The 24,461-nt window shown below is 40.9% G+C and overlaps 2 protein-coding genes across 6 annotated transcripts in view; both read left to right on the top strand.

The window, feature by feature from the left end:
• Positions 1–242: 242 nt before the first annotated feature.
• On the top strand, positions 243–15,280 carry ptar1 (protein prenyltransferase alpha subunit repeat containing 1). The gene is made up of 8 exons (XM_023803253.2): positions 243–411; positions 1,581–1,750; positions 3,432–3,498; positions 6,744–6,848; positions 8,967–9,204; positions 10,212–10,519; positions 10,786–11,126; positions 12,174–15,280. The coding sequence occupies exons 1-8, from the start codon at positions 326–328 to the stop codon at positions 12,269–12,271; spliced, it is 1,413 nt and encodes a 470-aa protein (XP_023659021.2). The 5' UTR covers positions 243–325; the 3' UTR covers positions 12,272–15,280.
• Positions 15,281–16,141: 861 nt separating this feature from the next.
• The window catches only part of apba1a (amyloid beta (A4) precursor protein-binding, family A, member 1a), a 58,944-nt gene continuing 50,624 nt past the window's right edge, over positions 16,142–24,461 (top strand). For 3 of the 5 annotated variants that reach the window (XM_072705203.1, XM_023803364.2, XM_023803363.2), the window contains exon 1: positions 16,142–16,268. The gene's annotated coding sequence lies outside the window, so the exon portion shown is untranslated. Of the gene's footprint in view, positions 16,269–16,745; positions 17,313–24,461 lie in introns of those variants that run through there. The other 2 variants (XM_072705210.1, XM_072705200.1) reach the window with 2 other exon arrangements.

Raw genomic sequence — 24,461 nt, 5'->3', positions numbered from 1 at the left:
ACGGTAATAGCAATAATATAACAATAATAACAATAATCGTCAGTAAAAAAAATATAGGGATCCGCTACAATGACAACAGGATAATAGTGGGTATGATTAAAACAATGACGATAGTTTCTATGTACATATCATACGCAGTTAGATCAGTTCATGAAGAAGCGTCTTTCCTTTACGTTTCATAGGTCTTGTTATTTGAGTTAGTCTTTATTTTGACCAAGCACTGATCACGCATTCACTACAAGACCCTCCCGGACGGTTTATCGTACACGCTCTTTGACCCGGAAGTAGTTCTGGCGTCTTGTTGACATCACCCGCCCCATGAAAAATGGCAGAGTCGGAGGAAGAGGTGGATGTCTTGGTCCAGAGAGTTGTGAAAGATATCAACAACGCCTTTAAGAAGAACCCCAATATGTAAGTGTGTTTCTGAACAGGAGAAGTCGAGTCAGCGTGAGACGTGTAATTGCCACTATGGTGCGCGGGGGCTTTATCGCTGCCTAGCATTTGTTAGTTATACCAGTGTCGGTCGTTTAGCTAACCGGCTAGCTGAAAAGCCAAATGTTAATGATGTGCTGATAGATTCACATGTCACGGATGTGCCAATGGTAATTTTTTTTTTTTTGAAGGATTCCGTAGAAAAGTACTAAGGGGCTTCCTTGCAAGTTACTTATAGGAGTGCTAAGTGGTAACTGTATCTAGCTAGGAAGCTAACTGGCTAGTTGGTGACACTGGGTGCATCTGTATAATCATACAAGTTCCAGTATGGAAACCGGGCGGGATCTCACTTTGTTACTTGTGTATACAGTTGAAGTGTAGCTTGCGGTTATCCATTTTATTTATTTATTACATTACTGTTTTGGCCGAGAAGAGTTTTAACTTTGTCTTTCTAAATTTTGAGGACGACGTTTGTTAGCCGAATACTTTGCTCAATGAACAGCAAATTAGCTACACATTTATTTTAGGCTTTTATCAGATTTTAAAAAGACATTTCAGTTGTGTAGTCGATGTGGGCCAGCGCGTATTGACGTACCGCATGTAATCTGAAACTATGTATTTAGCATTAGTCGATACAGTTTGTAGTTTACTGTGAAGACTGTGAAGAATTAAAATAAAAAATGCTGTTTTGTCATCTTTAAGTTAGGTGTGGATGCATCTCTTAGGTATAGGTGAACAGATGTACAGAATTAATTATCTTTCTGTTTAATGACCTGCTTCGAATCATTGTAAGCTTAGTTGAAAAACATCATGTTGTTACTATGTTTACAAATTATTTAAAACTTTTATCTTGTTTTTAGTTCTGCCATTTCCCTTTGCTATGGACTAAAAAATAGAATTGTTTTTTCTTTTTAGTAAAGGCAGTATATGTTGCCTTTCCATATCATTGCCGTTATATAGTTACGTGTAACACTGCTGTGACTTTTTGTAATTTGCGTGTTTCTCCTTAGAAAAAAAACGTTTTGGTTTCCATATTTTGTGAGGACAGTGGTTTTTAGCTACCTGTAATCTGTTGTCTTGCTGTTGTAGATGTTTTTTTTTTGTTATATTACAATCGCTTTTGTTGTTCACTCGGGTTGTCCTTGCAGTGATGAAATAGGTCTGATACCATGTCCGGAAGCCAGATATAACCGAAGCCCCATCGTCCTGGTGGAGAACAAGCTGGGCATGGAGAGTTGGTGTGTCAAGTTCCTTCTACCTTTTGTGCACAACAAACTTTTGTTGTACCGGCAGCGTAAACAATGGCTGGACAGGGAGGGTAAGAGTCTGCACCTCTCAGCTATTTATTATTTTATATATATATATATTTCTTGTCCTCTGTGTTTCTGTTGGAAATGGCAGTAGGTCAAGGAAGATAAGATAGTGAATTACTGATCTGAATATGACGAATTTCACTCTGCCTGGGGTTTCACGTTAAAGCTTAGCCTTTAGTCGGCATATTTTTTTTCCTCAACACTATAATAAAAATTAATTCTGGCTGTTCTATCTACCTCTAAAGAAAAATGAAATGACTTTTTGAACCAACGTCATTGTTCATATACATTTATGTAGCAAAAAACAAATGGATTTCATCTGCAAGGAGATTTTGAATTTTCTAAGAATTATTTATACTGTAAATGAAGGTAGGTAGATTGCATATTTGACCCTATTTGCATGTAAATACGCTGGTAGTTTTTTCTTTTTTGTCTTCCTTTTCAGTGCAGAGTAATATTTATTGATTCTAGCGGTTGGGAGAAGCATGGGGTACCTTTCTCTCTCTTGTGTACAAGCACCAGGGACAGAGTACCAGAATACAGAAGTCCATCAACAAACAAAGAAATAAATAACACGTGCTGTATTTGGCTGGCAGAACTGAGGAACTGGTGGTCCTATTTTCATGATGGAATATAGTTCCACCTTTTCAGTCTCTGCTTTTCTTTTTAGTTGTTCCTGAGGCTTATATCTTCATTCCTTTATGCTGACCTTAAAGGTAGCAGGTAATTTTATACCTTAGACTCTCCCTGTGAAATCAGCTGAACATTTTTTTTCAGTATCATAGTGGCTTTTCAGTTGACTAAGTAACCCAACTTTTTTTTCTTTCTTTTTTTACTTTTACATTATTACTGCAGGCAGGCAGTATATTCATATCTATGATGGGCAGTGGTGGCTTGATGGTTAGGGAAGCGCACTTGTAATTGAAAGATTGCAGGTTCGAATCCCCGACCAGCAAGGCACCACTGAGGTACCATGAGCAAGGTACCGCCCCCAAGCACTGCTCCCTGGGTGCTGAATTAGCTGCCCCCTGCTATGTCACGAAAGTCACATATGGGTCAAATGCAGAGGACACATTTCATTGTTGCGCACTGTGTGCTGTGGTTTGTTGACAATGACCACTGATCACTAAATTCTAATGATATACGTGAATGTTTTTAATAACAAATGTAATTTTCACATAGTTACTTTTCCCAATACCAATAAACTGTGTAATTACAGAATTGAAAGCAAGGCCATGTTTATGTGCAGTAATGGTCACATCACAAAGGTTTTTGTTTGCCAAAGAGCTTTGGGAATATTAGGCAGATTGTTTTATTTTGGTCAAAAGGGACATTGAGACTGGAATCACAAGGTGGATTGTCAATGTGTGTAGCGCCATTTTAAAAGTGATAAAACACCCTCTTTTAATCTGATAATTAATTGTGGCTTATGACCTACTTTTGCATGTTCGCAAACCCATCTAAGCTGAGTTTTTACAGAAATGTACATGCAGAACTCTCTGTACTTTTTGTTCCATTTAACAAGATCATGTCCTTCCCAAATGAATCATTACACAAGTGTTTCTTTTTGTGTCAAAAAGTCTTGCATGCAAAATAAAAAATAAATAAATATATTGTCCGCTCATTTTCACCTGGAACACATTCACTGTTGTGGTCTCATGTGCCTTTGAATTAAATGTCTTCCAGCACTGATAGACATCACCTGCACGCTGCTGCTGTTGAATCCAGATTTCACTACTGCGTGGAATGTCAGGTATGAGTTTTTACTGTCTCTGCTGTGCACCGGTCGGTTATTATAGCTGAGAACAAGGAAATTATCTTGCATTTAAAAACCTCATTTTGTTTTATGTAGTATTTTAGAAGATAACTGTAATATTAAAGCCAACTAATATATCTCGGTAATTGCACCAGGCCGCTACTCAGAAAATGTCTGTGAGGAATACATAAGAGGTTTAGTAGTCAGATTGAACTCTCCCTTTCTTCATTTAATTTCAGGGTTTCTCCATTTTTATTTTTAGCCAAATGAGCTATCTTATTGTTCCTGTAGAGTGACAGCCAATGCAAGACGGCTCAGTTTAATGAAAAAATATCCTTTATACAATTTTTAGTACTCCCACCCTTGGCTGTTCAGGACTGTCAGTAGAATGTAAGAGCACGTTTTAGTTTAGCTGCACATTAAGGCTAGGCTGGTGTTTAGAAAATGTTTCGTTTTTATTTTCTGATGTGAAATTATGCTCATTGCATTGGGAAAAGTGTGCAAATAAAATAGGCTTGCCAAACCAAGAAGGAGGCAATTATAATAAATATGTATATGATGATACTTCTACGGTACAGTTTATCATGTTGTGGACACAGTTTATATTAATTGATAACCTGTGACTGTTTGTTATGCTCTTAAGCAGAACATGCTGAACATCAGAGTGTGGAAGTAATTTAAGTCGAGTAAGAGCCCTGTTGAATTTGGCGATGGAAAAAGAAACCGCTGTGTTCGGCTCATCAAAGAGGCCTTTGTGGCCCCGGGGTGTCTGGAACTGCCCTCAGTCAAGACACTGTGTCCTGCTTTCTTGGGTCATCGCCTGGTAAGGGGTTATATCCAAAGGAAGCCCCTGCAATGAGACTGCAAGTCAATCCTCAGTCACTGTTACTGAAGCTTGCACACATCATGGCCACTTGACAGAGTAAAGAGATTACTCGCTTGCTTAAGGCAGTCCAGTAGGGTTTGATTACAGTGTTATGTTTTCAACGTTATGGTTATATAAATGTTATTGTTTTGACAGTGACAGCTCTGCGGGCACAACAATATTTTTCCGTTTTATTTAATTTTCTTCATTTTTTTGTGCCTTCAAAGTGCCAGATGAATTGAGATTTTGATGTGGCACCCTCTGTTCACTTCAACCTAGAACTCCGCGTCTTTTTTTTGAATTTCATGAACATTTTTGTAAACTGGATTACGTAAGCATCTTAAAAAAAAAAAAAAAAGAAAAGAAAAAAAGAACCAAGCCTCTAAAAACAAAAGTGATTTGTCCTTTTGTCAAAGTAGTGTTTGTCAAAAGATCAGCTTCTAGGAGGTGCTGATTTCAGTTGGCAGAATCAAATTTAAAAAATTGAAGTGTGGCTTCCAATAAACCCTGAAGTGTTCCTACAAATAGAATGGAGACAAAGTAGAAGAAATTAACTATCTACGTACATGTATGTGAAAAATGACGAATCTATATTTCCTTGACCATGGTGTTGGCTGTTTCATAGTCGTTTGGCAGCTGTGGAAGATAAGCACTGGCTTTGTCACCCTTTTCATTCCTGTGATAACAGCATTTTGTTGGCTGCAGTTTGGAATCTGTCTGGTGACTTGATGGCTTCCTCTCTTCTGAGCACAGCTGGATAGGCATGAAGGCTTAAAGAGGATTAGGATTCTGCATGCTAGTTGTAGTTGAGGTGAAGGTTTTTTTTTTTCCCCATAAACCGCAGCGTTGATTTCTATTGAACTTACCATGATTGTTTTATGCTAAATGAATACAGTTTGTAACGGATTTAATTGGGACTAATGAGTTCAGTTAATTATTTTCCCTACCCTTTTTTGTTTGTTTTCACAAATGATTAAAACCGTAATAGTAATGTGTTATGGTAAAATCACTCATTTTTCTTTCATAGACAATAAAAATGCTCTTCAAAGACTACAATAGTGTTTTATAACTAAATGACCTGATTCTAGGCACACTTATGACTTATTGACTTATTCCTAATTTATTTGAAGTCATCTTCTTTATGACAGACATGCCACGTTGACCAAACAGAAGCAGCAGTGATAGCTATTGTCCCTTTCTAATGGGGACTCTTTCTTTGTGCCTTTCAGAAAAGGTGGGAACTATGAACTGATAAAACCCACAATGAGAGAGATTAAGCATCTTCTTGCTAGAACTTTGAAGTAGTTTCAGTTACACGTTATAGTAAGTCTCCTTTGGAAGTCGCTAACTGCACAGCTCGGCGCCCAGTAGCTACTCATTAGGACCTATTCATAGACTGTACATTTGCTGCCGTAATGTCCTGTCTGATACGTTAATGGGTTGTAATTCTCCTTTATAGTCGTCATTTCTAATTCTCTGGGTTAGTTATAGGACAGCCTTATCTGCCAACATGCTGATTTAAATAAGAGTCATTACCATGGCCTGGATCATTTATTAGGGAAGTACTTTTTTTTTTCCCTTCTTCTTTTCCCAAAAGAGGCATAAAATACGTCATCATGAATATCACCATTACTTGCAGTTGTTTTTGAGTTTTCTGCGTGCTGCTGCCTCAGTATTGCACAAGTCCACAAGTCACTGCGATACCAGACTGAAATGTCTACTGTGCTAATCCAAGCAGTCACCGTATTTTTACCTCCTTGCTCAGCATTAGTAGCGGATTTCAGATTTTATCCATATTGATTCCTAATTAGATCATTGATGGGTATAAGGAATAAAAGAATAGTCTGAGGTTCATGATTAGCATAATGAGCACAATTACGAATTGCATTAAAGGGGATTTTACATTTATTTGAGTGTGTGTGTATATATGTGTGTGTGTGTGTGTGTGTGTGTGTGTGTGTGTGTGTGTGTGTGTGTGTGTGTGTGTGTGTGTGTATATATAGATAGAGAGATAAATAGATATAGATATTTATAGATAGATATAGATATTTATAGATATAGATATATATATATATATATAGATATATAGAGATATAGATAAATATAATATTTTTTATATATATATGTATGTTTTTACAGATGGTCATTTTATAAATGGTGTGCCGGACCATGTGGTATCCAAGATTATTGTTGCTGAAGTTCCACAGCTTTCTCTACCTGGTCCGAAGTACATTTGCTGATATTCATTCACTCTTTTAGCTTGGAACGTTTCTCAGTTTTGAGTTGTCACTCACCCTCAGATATAGTGGCTGCTGCATGATGTCTGTTTGTCCCTAAGTGTGATGATCCTTTACAAAAGGGGGCTCTCTCTGTCTAGGAAGGAACTGGCACAGTGTGGGGTGCTGAATCCTGAGAGAGATCTGTACCTGGGCAAGCTGGTCCTCACCAAGTTCCCCAAGAGCCCAGAAACCTGGATCCACAGGTGCTCCACCGCAAGCTGACTATGGTGTTACTGAATTTTCACCAGAATAGTCTGGTGTCCCTTATCTGATTGTACCACTTCTTTTTGGCTGGGACATGGTTTTTAATAGGGGACCGATACCCCAATTGGATTCAAGTTAACGAGTAGATTCAACCCGATTCGGTTCCGATTCACAAATGCCTGATTGGATTCCATTTGGGCTCTTCAGTCTAAGCATTCACTGAAGTGTGATCAAACCAGATTTGTTATACAAACGTCAACCAACACAGCACAATAGTGTTAACATTGCAAAACAACATAATTATTTGTTACTGCTACATGATGAAAATAAGATGACAAAAAACAATATATAATAAGCATGAAATCTATTCTTGTACTTATTCATGAATACACCAAAAAATTTCGTCCCCTTTTCCATCTGCAGTTCTTTTGTCCAGCCAGAAATAAATAAATTATACCTACATGCTTTTAGTAGCTTTCTTTTGCTTCAGTGTTGCCTACAACTTTTGGGGAAAAAAAAAAACAGATAATTAACAATATTCTCAAATGACAGCAAATCGTTTGCTTATTTCTTTTTATTTATTTTGCTCCTCTATAAGGTTATTTCATGTCACCATAAGCAGTGTACTGAATATGACTGGTATGAGAATAATGCTATACTTAACTTGCTTGCATTCACGTGCTCGGAGTACTCAATTATCATGACTGAGAATGCACCAAGATGGCTACACAAGGTGATTGAGAAATACTGCTGCAACCCTCCTATAGGTGAGAGAGAACATAGCCACACATATATAATATACAAGTAAAATTCAGTGTTTTTTGTTTTTTTTTCCCCCCCAAGTCACAGGGAAAACGCATAAATTGACTAGATTGATCTTGGGATTTTGCAAATTGACATCAATTCGTTAAAACCAGGAGCGCGAATAATCATGAAATTGATATTTTTTCCCCACCCCGAGTTTTTGGATTTCAACAGGTTAGCACCCTAAGAGAAGTGCTTGCAGAAACTCTGCTGCAGATATTGTGGCTAACATTAACTACTCTGCATTTACTCTGATTTATTGCCTTTCAGAAATGTTTTTTTATGCTTTTTTTCCCCCCCTCCTTAAAACATTACCACCAGGTGTCATTACAACTGTTAAATGCAGTGTGTCAGCTGTACAATGTAATCTGTTAATGTACCCACTCAAAACCTGCCTGTGTACATGAAAATCACACCTACAGACCTGGGCATAAAGTTTCCTTGGCATTTCAATTGTAGTAATAACATTATACACCCTCTGACAATAACAGGATTTGTTTTAATCAGACAGGCGTTATAATTTCTATTAGCTATATTTGCTGTGAACTTGTGATGCCATTTTAAATCCTTCCAGTATTGAAATGCTTCTTGGAAAAAGCCTCAGTGAAGTGTCTTTACATTGTCATTTAACCTTAGACCCTAGTTGTGACCTTTACGTCATGTGTGATTTGTTCTGCTGTCAGGTTGCTTGTGACAACTTCTAACTTCATTTGACAGTATTAGTGTTATCCAGTTGTCCCTGTCGGTTTTAGTGACGCTGCTCTGGGCATTTCTTCTGTGACTCCACCACAAACATATCTAATTTCCCTAGTTAACACTTCACTGGCATTTGGTTAATTCAGATGAACCGGCAGTGGGATACAGTAATGATGTTCACTGGCATTGCCCCACTGAAGATTGTTGAGGACCACTGTGTTCCCTTTTACAGCTTGAGGGTTTTATTATCTCCGTTTTTCATTATTGCTTGTGTGATTTGGTATTTTTTATGGTCTCGTTAAAAAGCTAGTTGACCCTTTATCTTGACCGTTACTGTCCTTCCATGTGAAAGTTAGTGATGTGGGTCGATTTTCAAAGGAGAATTCCTCGCACAATTAAGTGACTATGGACCGCTTATCCAGTAGGATTTCTGCCCGTGTGGAAGGCTGTGGCTTCTGGCCCAGTGGCCAGCAGAGTGATGGTGTCACCGCTGAGCCCTTGAGTAAGGCCCTTAACCCCGGTTAGCTCCAGAGATGCTGGCTGCCCCTCATTGGAATATCGCCGTTAAGTGAATGTAAATGTGTTGTACTGAGCTCCCCCTTTCGCCCCCCCCCCAGGCGCTGGGTGCTGCAGCAGGTCCTGCGGCAGTGCCGCCCGCGCGCCGCGGAGCAGAAGGAGCCCGGCGAGGTGGAGCTTGGGGGGGCACAGGGCTCGCCCCCCAACGAGCGCCTCCGGCGGGTGCTGCGGGACGAGATGAAGGTGTGCGCTGAGGCTGCCGGCCGATACCCCAGCAACTACAATGCCTGGTCCCACCGCATCTGGGTGCTGCAGAACCTGGCCAAGGGCAACCTGAAGGTGACTGCACCTCGCCGGCCCACGTGTTAATCCCATTAATCCCAGCTATTTAATCCCATTAATCCCAGCTATTTAATCCTATTAATCCCAATGGGAGATGCACTTAAATGTGTTATCGAAGTTTTATGAGGTTTTATGGGACCCCATTGGTGCATACTTGCCCAGTCGTTGAGTATGTGAGTCTATTCTTATTTTTACTACTCACTTATGTAAACAAAGCTATGCCTTTTCACGTTCATACACCTGAGTATCCAGCTAGCAAAGTTAAAATGTTTAAAGGTACAACAGCAGTTTTATTTGTGGTAATCCTGCTGGTAAATTCAGTCACACGTCTGTGCTTCAGTTACCGTGTTCGTGCCTTCTACTGCCCTGTTGGGCAAGTGATCGCGCCCCCCCCCCCAACCTTCATCGAAGAACGGGGCTGTTCGTTACTTTCTACTTAGAGGGACATGTAAATCTGTGGAGCTTTATGCAAATTTTTACCCTTTTCAAAACATTGGTCAGCATTTTCAAGCATAGCAATTTTCCTTTTCATTCGACTCATCAAATTTTGTTTTAAGTTTTATTGTAGGAAAGAATTGCTTTCACATATTATTCCAGGTGTCTGAATAGCTTTAGCATATTCTGTTTAAGTGCAAAGGCATGCTTAGCGTATTGAGTGATGAAAATGGGCCACACACATTAAATCAGAAAATACACATAGAGCTATAAGCGATTGTACCATCTCTAGTGAATCATTTCGCGTTAACTTGTGTTTGAGAAAGCAGTGGCTTAATGGCTGGTCTTGTTACCTCCAAGGTTAAGTGTTGGAATCCTGCCCTAATTTTGTGTGTATAAGGTTTACGTTTTCTTCCTGTGATGGACTAGAATGTACTGGATAAATGGACTAGAATGTACTGGATAAATAGTTAATGGAGCATTTTGTGACAGTGAATCTTAACACCTGGAGAATGAGTGATATTTTAGTGGCTGATCCTGTATCCATTTTGCTTTCTTTTTCTGTACAGATTCTTTATGATGAACTGTCTTCAATGAAGCTCTGGGTTTCCACGCATGTATCGGACCACAGTGGCTTCCACTACCGTCAGTTCCTGATGAAGGCGCTAGTGGCGGAACTGAGCCGAGCCGCGGACGCCTCCTGTGGGCCATCGCAGGACCTGCACCGCAGCCACTGGCCCAATGGCGACGGGGTGGGCCCCGCGGCCGCCGAGGAATCCCGGACAGCCAGCGTCCCCGAGCTCTTTGGCAAGGAGCTGGAGCTGTGCACTGACCTGATTGAGACCTACCCGGGTCACGAAACGCTTTGGTGTCACAGGCGAGTCCCAGTTTGATCAATGTCAAATGTGTCTCACCTAACATGGAAAAAGGCTTGTGTTATCACATCGGATTTCTTCACAGGTCTCTGTCGGTCCTCCCATTTTAAACCTTGCCCCCCCTCTAGGTTATCTGTTAGGGTCAAGGCTGGCTCTGTTTGGAGTAGGAACTGCAGCTGTTTGTTTTCCCTTGACTACTACCTGTACTGCAAACTATACTCCGGCTACAGATGAGCGTGTGTGTAACTATAACACTTATCTCTGTCAGGCGACACGTCTTCTTCCTCTGGTATCACTGGAGGAAAGAGCAGTCCCAGGATGTCGGACGGCAGCCATCTCTCCTCAACCACACTGACGAAACGCTAAGCGGTTCCCTGGGAGCCAGTGCAGGTAGGAACGTCCAGGCCATGGATGTAGACTTGGCACTGGAAGAAAGCAAGCAGACGAGCTACACCCAAGACAGCAAGCGTCTGAAACGGGGACCCCTGCAGCTCCGTCCTGGGCTGCCTTCTGAACACAGCTTTGTCACCAAAATCCTCAGCGGTTGCCGGAGCCCTGAGCAGGGCCGCTTTGCCGCTGCCTACAGGAAGTGGCTGGACTCTGTGATAGGTCAGTGACTTGTGACATCTCAACTCTGAAACCCGATAGGTCATGTCAGTATCACCCACACTGCCGCCATGAGGCTGGCCATTCAGGCCTCGTTTCCCCTTCATAATGAAAATTGGATTTTCAGTTAAAGGTTCGTCTGATGCTACTTGTCACTCAGATCAGGTACTTCAGTAACTCAGGTCTCTCTCTGTCCCTGAACAAGGTTTCGCCTCATCAGCTGAGTCGGTCGTACATCATTCTCTCTCAAGTAACATATCATGTGAACCTTTGCCTTTTAAGTGACTCGGTCTTCCAGACTTTATCCGCTTTCTTATCTCCTGATTAGACAGTACATCTCATCAACATTTCAGTAGACATCTGAATACCTGATGAAACAAATGTCTTAATATAAATTAATGCTATTGACAGTGTTGAACAATTTATTTATGATGCAGCTGTCATGTTTTGTTACAACATATATCTAATGAATGGTCAGTCCAGTAACTACTGGGGCCTGTGGAAATGGGACAAGCCTTTTTTAATGGATGTACTGTTAAAACTACAGTGACAGTCTTCCAGTAGATGGAACAGAAAGAAAGGCGACCGCTTCAGCATTTAGCTTGAATGTGTTGCACTTGTCTGGTTTGCGTTTTGAATGTGGTCAGATGTTCAGCTGCAGATGACCAAACATAAGCACACTCCTCCAGAGCCAATATTATGCTTATGGTCAGTGTATTGCTGTCAGTAACGAAACTATATGATATGACAGAGTCTGGTCTTTAAGCACAACTATTACTGCTCACCTGCTCATTTCAAAACCCCCTCCCACAGTTTGTTCACCGGTTCTCATTCTGAAGGGGAATTTTAAGTCTTAAGCATCTGATCAAGCAGCATGCCGCCACGCTAACATTGTTCTTACGACTGCTGTTCTGTTGTTTTGTTTTCTTATAACCAGTGTATTTATTTGTGTTTATGCTAACAGAGTTTAATTTTGGTCGTGTGTTACTTTACCTGCCTTGTATTCATTTGATTGCTGAATTTGTGCTTCCATGTGGCACTTTTCATTAGTGGCTGCTGACACAAGGAGCGGTTCTGTGAAAATAAAAGCAAACATGAATAAACGGATTTCAAAGAGAAAAACGAAAGTGGAAACGCTCCTTCCATAGCACTTCGGCTCTGCTGATGCAGTATCGTTTTTACATTGACTGTATGGCAAATGGGAAAGGACACACTAATTTGTTCATTGGTCATCTGTTTTGTTCTTGTCATAAGATTATGTTTTCAAATATGGATGTAATGTTATTAGTGATACTAATTATACAGTTTTGCAAAAACTAACTTTTTTTTTTTTTTCCTTTTGCTGAAATGTATTGGCAATACCTCAGGTCTGTGTGTGTGGAGTGAGTGGTGTGTCGACTAGGTGAACTTTAAGTGGTGAGTCCCTCTCACTCATTTCATCTTGGATTTTCTTCCAGTTACTTTGTGTACGAATTTAAACTCACCGGTTGCACAGATAAGAAGTGTTTGTCTCACAACTAGCCATACTGAGTTCTGAATCTTAAACACTAAAATGCACCACATCGTGAATCACTGCTAAATCATAGTGAAGTGACCCCTTAAAACAGTCACAAAGTCACTTACTCTCCCCTCCATTTCTATAGTATTGTGATCTCTGGGAGATTGCACAGATGTGTGGGGGCAGGTCATGTGGGCTTAGGATTGTGATTTCTCTGGAAATTGCCACCCCAGCTGTAATGAAATACCAAAATGAGAGGAAGAGCGGTTTTTGTTTGCCGGCCCTGGGGATCGAACCCACAATCTTGTATTTGTCTGCTAATGACCAGACACAAAATAATGGAATATTATTTAAATGTGGATTATAAAAAAAAAAAAAAATCACTTGGTTCCAAAAAACTGCAACACAAATGGAAAAACAAGTAGAGGAGTGATGTAGCTGGTGGGGTAATATTTTTATTTATATTTCTGGGTTTCACCTGTTACCATAATGAGTACATTTGAGTGATTCTGTCAACGTTTTCTATTCTGTTACAAATGACCATGATGTGTAGAGAAGGTGAACATTACAAACAGGAGCCCTGGTTGACAATTCTGTTAGTAGTAGTTTGTGTGGTAGTTGCTTCAATGCTTTTTAATTCAATGCCTATGAAATATGTATCTATTTTGAGTACATGTGCACTTTGTATACAAATGAACCCAGGTACAATTATATTTGGTTGAATTTAGACACTGTGGGTCAGTACAAAGACTGTACCAGTAATGTTGGTGAGCTGCAGTTCAGTTTAATGTAGGTTAGGTTTAGGTAGTTCTTTCTTCTAAAACACACATACCTGTCATAATTTGATGCTGAATGGTATGGACTTGTGAAAACCGTGCTGTATTAACGAACACCTACAAAAAGAAACAAACATTTCAGTGTTGGCGAAACGGCAGTCTGGGAACAATTCTCATATGGTTGAAGATTGGCCTTAACACAAAACCGACATGAAGGAGTTGAAAGAGTACCATGGTATATACTGTATGTTCTCCTCAGTAACTGACACACACTGTACATTGACATTGTACATTGTATACACTATGTGCTTATAACTTGAACCATCATACAATAAAATGTCTGTATCCTTCTATTATAAAACGTACTGTGCATTGAACCTCCTTGTACGTTCTGTATGTTACATTTTGCTAATGTTCCAAAAGGGAAGGATTACATTTTTTTTCCTGTTTTCTGTAACGATTTTTAAAAATAAGATCATCTCTTGTTTCTCCTGTTGAACGTTGTCTTACGAACTGTGACTTAACTTAGGGACCCAGAGAATCACTAGTACTGGAAATTTTCAAGACCCCTCATCTGATTAATTTTCTGTCTTTCAGTCGTATACCTCACTCCACTCAATTATTCCTTTTTTATGTAATTAGCCTATTTCTAACTGGTGAAGAAGGGCATTGATGGGGGGGGGGAGGAGTAAGTGAATAGGGTGTAAACAGGGTTAGCTGAGTGGATGATAGAATGGGCATCTCCCGTGCTTTCTGGGAGTGACAGAAAGATGACTGGTGAAAGCGTGTGGCTGCTTTGGATAAAGGTTATTATACAGAACTGAATAGTCTTGAATATATTTAGTAAATGAGCAGCCATGCTCTGTGTAAGCGCTTAAATATTTCTTGGGTTAAGTGACAGCAGGTGTTGCATCCATGTTGTCAGGAGCTGTTACAAACAAACAGGAGCGCTTATGTGGAACATTACATCATGGCAATATGTAGCTATTAATTGGCCTTTTGTATTTTTATTTATATTTTTTAAAGATGTCTTTAAACATTGGCTTAGTTTAGAAATACACTTGATTGAAATGCAGCCTTAGTTTAAATGTTGTGCACTGTGCTGTGAGTGGTTACCCAGATGCTAGTGATCTTTTGAGGGCTTCCACCTAAACACTAAGCTGTTATATGCTTTGTTTAGAGAAATATATATATATATATCTATATAATTAAAGTATATTTAAAAAGGCAATCATTGGATTTGCCTTACTGTGTTTTTGGGAGAATTCTTGTTTTAACTATTAAACCAAGCAAAATATTGTAGTACCAAATTCTTTCTGCAATTCACTTTTATTAATCAAAAATGCTTTCTTGTATCTCATTTGTGAAACTAACACAAGCATATCCATTTTACTACTTTAAGGGTGTGATAACGCATACCTTAGTAATATAAATTGTAAATCTATGCAGAAATGTTCCTTTAATGAAGGTTTGGTGATCTTAAAAGCAAATGTAGCTTTGGTAGATTTTCTTTTTGTAGAATTCCAATCCCCATTGTCATTCCCCAGCCCCGCCCCCCTCGAATATAAATTTCTGATAGGAAAGGTGTTCATATTCATAATGTCTTATCTGTAATTTTGTATTTTAGACTAATACATTTTAAAACCACTTTTTTCACCTTTGCAGGTCTTTCATGTACAACTTGCTTACCAAGTGAAAAAATAAAGTTCTAAAATGCGCTTTGTCTTCTTTCCCCAAAGTTGTGAATTTCTTCGTCATTTGAATATTCCAACTTGAGAATTTGTTTAATAAGCACATATAGTGAATCTATTCTTGCCTGTTGCACAAAAACTCACCTTACACAATGTACTGTATTCTCTCAATAAACTGAATTACTGACCATGCCGACTTGAAGGCTTGTATTTCTACTTTGGTTCACCCAAGTCGTTCATGTCCTGCTCTATGGACTGTTAGCGGAGCCATTAGCATCAGCTTGTTTATCGAAGTTTAATCTATTCATCCAACTTCCTTCACCGCTTATCCAGTGCGGGGTTAGGGTCGGCCCGGATACAAGGGCCACTGAGGGCAGGACCCCTCCATTACAGAACAGTCATCCTCGCTAAAGACAATGTAGAGACACCAGTTCATCAAACTGTATGTTTTTGTACCTGGGGGACTGTATGTGAACAGGAAAGTTCAGTTCTGAATCCTGGAGGTGACGCTACAGTACATTAGGTTTCCACTAATCCTTATATAAACAGTACTGAGGTCTGTGCTGCCCAAAAACCTCTGCATTGCTCATTTATATAGACTATTTCTCAGAGTTTGCAGTTTACAAGAGGTGACTTGACATGAACATCACTGCTGAAATCACAAAATACTTATTGCATGCAAGTACTTTCCAAGTGTGGTATTAACCTGCATGGATCGTTCCCCACTGAATGTTATCGTACTCTTTATTCTCGTGGCTAATAGATATTTGTCAACAGCAATATTAATTAGAAAATCATATATAAACAGTACTTTTTTCAGTTCCTTGTATCTGTACTGCAAATGGAACAGTGCACAATAGTAAAAACCCACTGGCCTGGGGTCCCTATTCAGAAACGACTTTAAACAACACTCTTAAGATCGAAAAGGCGTGTTAAAGCAAAAAAAGAAAAAGAAAGCATTGTCTGCTAATGGATCATTTAGACACATGGGGAGGCTTGGGAGATGAGCCCTCTTTTAAAGATGCATTTGGCATAGTCAGTAATCCGGTATGATGTCACAGTGCGGAGGGAGGGGTTGCGCTCCCACGAACAGCTGCCGGGTGTAAGGCAGGGAAGATGGTGGAGTCGCTCCGATCCCTGTGGTCCATAGGGGCATAGAGCCGCTGCTGATGACACACAGGTAGGATGAGATTTTTACTTTTGGGTTCAAGTTATCCGGGAATGCGAAATAGTAGCTCATTAAATAGGCTATGAGTAGCAGTATCTAAGCGGACATAGGAACTGCGATGCCTTACCGGCGTTGTACCGTGAAGCTTAACGCTGGAGAATTGCCGGTCAGAGAGTATTTACAGCAAGGGCAATGGCCCGATTGGTGATGCACATTCATCACCAAATCAGCCCTCTTTTCAGTCTTGCATTAGTGCACCTGGCTTGCTGAAGAAGAGTGCCTTGATTTGGTTAGGTTTATGTAGGAAAACGCGAACGCCCACTTTAATTATTTTTACATTTGTCCACTCGGCACAGCACATGAAAGTGATCGGCGCTATATCGAAACATTTGCGTGCGCTTCCAGCTAAAATAGTAAATCTACAGATCTTTTAATTTTAATTGTTCAGAATTAAATGCTCCACCCTTTCAGGCGACTATTATTGCAAGCAGTGGGCTAGGTAATGTTATTTTGATGTCATTCGAGTGGAAAAAATCTAGTTCACTCGCTGCAAATAGTAAATAGTGCACAGTGTACCGACGGCAGGTTTCAGAGCAATTATACAGTAAATCCATTTCAATTTGTGTCAGCTGCAGTTGCAGAAACTTGGTATGCTAAGGGCGTGTGGGGAATAGATCAATGAATTAGTGCGAAACACGGACCTTGTCGCCCGATTGCTGCGGCTTTGCAGTGTGTAACAAACACCAACATGGGTTGTTACGTTGTAGCAGCCCTTGTCTGACAGCGATCGCCCGGGGGTGACTTTGTCAGTGTCGCAGACGCGGCGGCAGTCCGTGGGGACCAGGAGCGGTGTTATTTGACAAATACTGCACTACAGTGTATATGCAGTTGAATGGCGGCCGCAGAGTACGCTTGCGCTGTAGGCGCCCCGGACCAGCCTTTCCTGGCCAGCACTTGCCTCCGTAGTAGTTCACGGTTGTGTCAGATTGCCTGCAGGTAGGAAAGCGAACTGCCGGTGCGCCGCGTCGCCGGAGGAGATGATAACAGACGTTTAAGGTAAACTGCGATGACAAGCTTTCTAAATATTATCAAGGCGCGTTTTTCTTTAAAAGAAAAAAAAAACTATGCTTTTCCTTTCTAGTTTCGGTCCCCCTCTCCTCCTCCGCAACGTTGCGCCTTTTTTGTCCTTCTCCGATTTTAATGGTGTTGGACCAGGCGGGCAGGTAGGGTGGCGTTTACAGCAATGTTAGTGAATCCCATGCATTGATAGGCTTGTGTGCACAAACGCACATGTGCAGAAACATGCGCTCCAAAAGTGATGTTCCAATAAACATCGTTTATTATATATTTAACACGTATGCACGCATATACCTGTTATCGGCATTTAGCGCAGTGCTATAGCACCAAATATTCGCGCTGCACTTTACCTTACGCTTGCGGACAAGGAGATATTGTTTTATGGTGAATGCGGTCGACGCGATGTAGGATGTGTGACTAGATGTAGGGTTTCTGATTGTGATGCGGACAATGGCGTATTTTAAAGGTTGTGGATGTTATCAGTCTCCCTTTAATACCAGCAAGCAGAATCTGATAGCAGAGCGCAAGATAACGACGTGTAATACAAAATACCAACCCATTATTTACTTATACGTTATCATTTAGAAATGGCTACAGTATGTATAACGCTCAATGCTTTTAAGTGTTTAAGACGCATTCTATTATCATTATTTCTATACCAAACTTCTTTGAAGTGTTTGCGATAATATGTTTTCTAAAAGCGGAGTTCGCTCATGTGTTCGTTGTAATCTACTGTTCTCAATGGGAGAATCTGTCACTAGAAACTGCAAATAATTATTTCTGAAAGAGATAAAATATGCCGGTGTTCATCCAGCCTGTGTGATAGCTGCTGCTTATTAACACGGCTGCGAATACTGATCAAACGCGTCATACGGGTCAAAACAAAGACCTGTGAGCCACGGACACAGATGCTGGCAGTTTTATACAGTTTGATACTAAAGCCACTGGGAAACGCTTTGCATGCATTTTATTTAGGCCTGTATCTGCAGTGTGAAGTTTCTGAAAGGTGAATTTTTAAGGGGCACATCATCAGTCAGTTTAATTTTGGCATATGATGATATTTTTATGGTTGTATGAAGACAGTAACAGGATCAGTACTGCAAAGTATGAAAATTAAGTGTCATCAATGGAACATTAATACTGAACAGCTTCCTCATCACGGTGTAATGTAATGTATTTGTACTACTTGTATTTGCGTTCGCGTGCAATGTCAAGTGGGATGTTTGAGCTGTGCATTTCCAGTTTGGTTTGTGGCGGCCATGTTATCTGATGCTTGATGGCTTTATTTGATTCTGCCATCATAACATATTTCCTGTGTATTAACAGTGTGGTACATAAGGCTGTCAGTCCGGCCTTGTGCAGGAGCTGATAACTGTGTTGTGACTGACGCCGTAATTATTCTCCAAACAAGTCATCATTGGGGTATTTCTTTAAATGAAGGAAAGTTGGACAGGAATGGTCTCTCTCTTAGAGTTTAATTTATTTGGGTTTTTTTTTTATGGAGAGAGTTACAGATGAGGATAAAATCTGTTCTTGTTTTTTAATGGTCTAGACAAGTAAAACCTGATAAATCCGCTGTCCTTGGTGGGTCTGTGATGGTGTTACCCCTATGGATCATCTTAGCTGCTGGTTAGCTCCCACACATGAGGCACTTGTTCCTGTGCAACTGAACTCCAGCCTGGAGAAGCTGAGAGCTCAGGAGACCTGATCAGTGCCGTTTGGGCTGTCATGCTAGTCCTGTGAATCATGTGATCTCTGCTCTATGACTTCAGAAATGTTTGTTTTTAATGGTCATAAATATACATGGGGGGCTAAAGGGTGTAAACCTGTTTACCTGGAGGTGCCAAGTAACTTGAATTGTGTTAAATTTCTTATGAGACCACATTTTGAAAAAATGTTTTTTTTCTGTTCAAAATAGTTCTTCTTGAATACCAAACTTTAAGGAACTGAATCATAAAAGAAAAGCATAAAATAACAAAAGTCTTCAACAGTTATCAGTTAAATATGGGGTGTTTATCAATACCAAGATTGCAAAGAATGTACTTGTGTTCTTGGCAAGACCATTCTTGCTAACTTGCCTCCCAAGAATGAAATGGGGTGCCATGAATCATGGGATTGTTCTCGTTAGCGAGGATACGACTGTTGCATCCTTGATATTTGGGGCGGGGCAAGAACGACATCCAGGGATTTTTTGCCACCCTCTGTACTTCGGTTCTTGAGTATTGGAAGTGTACTTTGGCGATGGAAGATGATGTCACGAGAACACAACAGTAGGCATTGATAAATACCCATTGAGTCAAATTCAGAACCAAAGCAAATTCCATATGGACCTTCATTTGGTGTACTTAATCATGCTTCTGGCCTGGTTCATTGTTGCTCTGCAGTGTATCAGTTCGGTTGAGGGATTAAATATGTAGTGATGAGGAAAATAAGTGTCTTTTTTTGTTGTGGGTGGCAGTGTTTGTTAGTTATTACCAGATCGTCAGATTCATGACTAATTCTTCAGATTCATCATAATTTACCATCACCACTCACCCCGCTACTCTGATATGGATATATCACGTGAAGACATGCACGCACGCATGCAGAGACCTGTACTTATATCTTTGTGGGCACTGTCCATTCATTTCTGTGAGCAAATTCCCAATTCCCGGCAATGACAACCTTAACCCCAACCCAGCCCTAAACTTAACCATAAGTAACCAAACAATATAGAAGATTTTTGGCATTTTTAGTTTTTTGATTGCAGTCACAGATTTGTATAAAATTGAATTTCCCCTTTTGGGGACAGAAAAAATGATCTCCACATGTCAAAATAACAGGTCAGTATCACATTGTGGGGACATTTGGTGTCCACAATGTACTGTATATGTCACCCACACACACACACACCCCCTTCATATCTCACCCTCCACACACACACACACCCCCTTCATATCTCACCCTACACACACACACACACACCCTTCATATCTCACCCTACACACACACACACACCCCCTTCATATGTCACCCTCCACACACACACACACACACACCCCCTTCATATCTCACCCTACACACACACACACACACACACACCCTTCATATCTCACCCTACACACACACACACACCCTTCATATGTCACCCTACACACACACACAACGCTTCATATCTTACCCTACACACACACACACACACCCTTCATATCTTACCCTACACACACACACACCCCCTTCATATCTCACCCTACACACACACACACACCCTTCATATGTCACCCTACACACACACACACAACGCTTCATATCTCACCCGACACACACACACCCCCCCTTCATATCTCACCCGACACACACACACACCCCCTTCATATCTCACCCGACACACACACACACACGCCCCCCCGATGGGAATGCCTCTGGAGTACCGAAATACGCTCTTTTCTTCCTCATTAACCTGCTCACACTTCCTGTCACCAGGACCACCTCTGTGCCGATTAGGGAGCGCACTCCCTCCCTCCGAGCCCTAATCACCTTCCAGCTCAACAGCCTGTCCCTTTCATCCGGGGCCGCTCGCTCGCTCGCTCGCTTACTCGCTCGGCACGCCGCGCAGCAGGGCAGCGCCAGCGATCCGGAGCCCGGGCCTGATCCGTAATCAGGCCTTGCCGCATGATCCCAGAGCGCCGCCGCCTGCCTCGGACCCGTCCATCAGTGTCGGCGTTGACGGGCCCCATCTCCCTGCTCCTGTCAGCCTTCAACTGATGTTTGGTTTTCGGCTCACGATTAAAACGGCCAGCCTGGAGGTGCTGGCGGTGGGGGGCTGGAGGGGCTTGGCACCTGGGTGTTCGAAGGATGCCCCTTTAATGAATATTCACAGCAAGAGCAGACCATCTCACAGCCAGCTTGTTATTTTTCCAGCTCACTTGCGCCGCAGACACACGAGGATAGATTACATATAACACGTGCACTGAAATTTAATATGAAAATATTGTAGGACTGGCTCATCTCCCAGGGTTGGTATTCATGACCTTATTTAAGTTCTGAAAGCAAAAAAAATAACAAATACTGCAATACTACCTTCCCAAGCTTCACAGGTTTTGAAATTAAATTTCTGAGGTTGCTTTATTTTTGAGGCTACGGTTGTTGTTTTTTTTTTTCCTCTCCGAATCTGAAGTGTGTTCTGCAATCTCACTTTTAATTATTAGGCATTTTTTAATTGCAGAACTGTCAGCTGCTTTTTATTTCTATATCACTTCTAGTAGTCGTGTTCACTGTTATTCACTGCTGCCTCGGCTTGCTCTGCAATAGCTGCATAAATTATGCCCTTTTATTTTTGCTCCAGTGGTGTGAAAACATGGTAAGAAATCGGTGGTATTATGCTTATTTGTCTGAGAGGAACATTTCTTACTCATATTTACAGTGCTGCTTGAAAATGTCTGATTTATTTATTTTTTAGTTTCTTTCTAGTCTTCAGTCTCATAAAATCTTTACCTGAATTCCTATATTTAATGAGGATCACCAGAATAACAGCCACCCACAAAATAGCTTTTCATTATTCATTGAGCAAAATATCTTTATGTAGCAGAAACACTTATCAGGATTTGCGGAGAATCTTAGGGATTTTCAGCCAGGTTTTGCTTTCAAAACAGCTTCAACTGCCCCAGATCCGTCCCTTTTTTGCATGGACAGTCGTCTTCTGGGTTTGTCATTTTATTTCTGTGGTGCTGGGGTCTGACTTTTGACCCCGAACTCCAAAGCATGAAATCTCTTCTCTGTAATCCATGTTATGGTAGGAGCCTGAGTTCCGGTCTTCAGCTCATGTTCTCCTCCAGAATATTTTTGTAATTCATTGACTCGCTGATGCTGTGATTTGCTGCTCCGTAAGTAATAGTCACACCAAACCATCACACTCCCAGTGCTGTTCTGAGTGCTCAGCTGCTGATCTGTTGGTTAACCTTTTATGAATGTCATCGCTGTTCAGCTGGTGTCACACCAAGGCATGAACACGGTACAGCTAGGGAAGGTGCAGCTAAGGAAGTCGGCTGGTTCTTGGCTATTGTCCTTTTTAAAATTTCCCCTATGCCTTGCTGGGATCGCTCTTTCACCAGTCTTTTTCTAGGCTTTTCCCTGCCAATTGGTCAACTAGACATCCTGTCATTTACTGACTTGGGTATATTTATTTCATTGCCTGAGGTTATGAACCTTGTGGTTTATTTTTTGTTGCAAATGCACTCATTCTCCATTCATCCATCCATCTTCAAGGACCGCTTAGCAAAAAAAAAGGTCCACCACAGGACATGCAGGGCATGGTTCATTCCAGACAGGATGCACAAATGCCAGTCACCCTAAGCCACATGTCACTGGAGCATGAAAGCAAGGCTTCCTGGAGAGAAGCTGGAGGACCTCAAGGAGAACAATGCAGAGTCCTCTCGAGAAGAAGGGCAGGAGTCGAGCCTGCATTCCTGGAGGTCTGAGGCAACCCACTGACCCTCTATATCATCTGATGACGAGTTACCTATTTTTACTGGATCGCATGTGTCAGCTCCTCCACATGATGCATGTGCTTCATGGATGTTTTCTGCATAGTACAGACTGATTTTGATTAGAACTTTATAGTTACATCACGGGCTTAGCAACTGTGAATCAGACTATTTCTGTTCTAGATTTTTTTTTTATGAATCAGTGATTCATAAACAGCCTCACATTTGTCAGTCATTTTCCTTGTCACTTATTTTGTGGTTATTTGCAATTGTTCTTTCACAGCTGATGTTCCTCATTGGAGTGGGAGGTTACATGACAGTATAATGATATCAAAATAGGAAATGGTGACACTGCTGACTGCCCATGGTCACCACAACGGCTTGAATGAATTAAAGTATGTTTTAGTACGAACTTGAATATTTTGCTAGATCTTGTTTTGTGGGGAAATGTGAGAGCAGCAAGCACAATGAGTTTGTGGTACTTGGTTCTACTGTGTTGCTAGTTTCTAGACATCATGCAGAATGTCTAGAATGTGCAGTTCTTTAAAGCACAATGTCTGTGATGTTCCTATTTACAGATACCGGTTCTCTGAAGGACATGTTTTTAAATTTGTATTGTCCAAAGATGCACAACACTTCAAACCCAGCTTCCCCGCTCATTGCTCTGACCCGATGTTCTCCAATAATACTCGTTTATCCACCTCTTTTCTTTTGTGGCAGCTCTTTTTCTTTGTTGAATGAGTGTGAAATAATTTAAGTTGGCAGCTTGTGTTTACTTCCATCGGAATGAGAATGAGTAAAGTTACATAAAGGCCTTGCCATTTAAATGCTCGAAGCAGCCATTGCGAGCTTTAAGATAATTTGCGCTGAAACCTGCTGCCGCGTCTGCTTTTACATTCAGCTCTGATCCACCATGTTGGTTTGTTTTCTTGTCTGGATTTGTTACTCACTGGTACCTCAGCCATCAGTGTTTTGCCCACTAGCATGTGTTCCCTGTCACTTCTGTCATTTTTTATTCTGCACCCGGTTCCTCCGTATTATACTGAGAAGCTCAGCATTACTCCCATAAGAAAGGTATACGCTCAGTGAGCAGAGCGTCACTAATTTTGATACAGCCCAGGTCATCTAGAACAGACCTAGGTAGACACATTTTTTTTTTTTTACTGGCCTGTGCAGTCAATAAGATGAAAAAACAAATGGTTAAAGTTTTGTGTTTGACTTCCATAAATAAATACAAAATACAAGTGCTACTTCTACACTGAAACTCTGATTTGGTCCTGCACAGAAGATTATTGCCCTGGGCTGATTTAGAATCTAGATGTTGATTAACAGCCCTGGGGGCTGTCTCAGGCAGCAAAAGGACACTTGGCAGGGGTGCATCCTGGGCAAATTAATACAAGTATAACTATAATTAAAGGGCATGGTAGGTTTAAGTGGCATGGTAGTTTTTGGCACAATTCAAAAAGTAATCAAATAATGCCATATCCTGGGAGCTGGACATTTGCCGCTGACCACCTGCTTAGATGCATGTAACCTCTTGTACTGGCAGACGGGGAAAGTTCAGGTTCAGGAAGTACAAATCCAGACCAAGATTTTGTTTCAACCAACCAGTTGAGTATAAAGAGTCACAGTCACAATGTACTCAACCGGTTGGTTGAAACAAAAT

Source organism: Paramormyrops kingsleyae, chromosome 2, assembly GCF_048594095.1.
Source record: "Paramormyrops kingsleyae isolate MSU_618 chromosome 2, PKINGS_0.4, whole genome shotgun sequence".
NCBI classification, from domain to species: domain Eukaryota; kingdom Metazoa; phylum Chordata; class Actinopteri; order Osteoglossiformes; family Mormyridae; genus Paramormyrops; species Paramormyrops kingsleyae.
Note: the sequence above shows the minus strand (reverse complement) of the source record. Positions and strands in the feature narration are given on the sequence as shown.

What these genes read in the sequence shown, in the direction of transcription:
- ptar1 (XM_023803253.2), top strand. Translation starts at nt 326, where the DNA reads ATGGCAGAGTCGGAGGAAGAGGTGGATGTCTTGGTCCAGAGAGTTGTG. An exon ending in CCAGAAACCTGGATCCACAG is followed by an intron (nt 6,849 to 8,966) that starts GTGCTCCACCGC and finishes CCCCCCCCCCAG; the next exon opens with GCGCTGGGTGCTGCAGCAGG. An exon ending in TGGCCAAGGGCAACCTGAAG is followed by an intron (nt 9,205 to 10,211) that starts GTGACTGCACCT and finishes TTTTCTGTACAG; the next exon opens with ATTCTTTATGATGAACTGTC.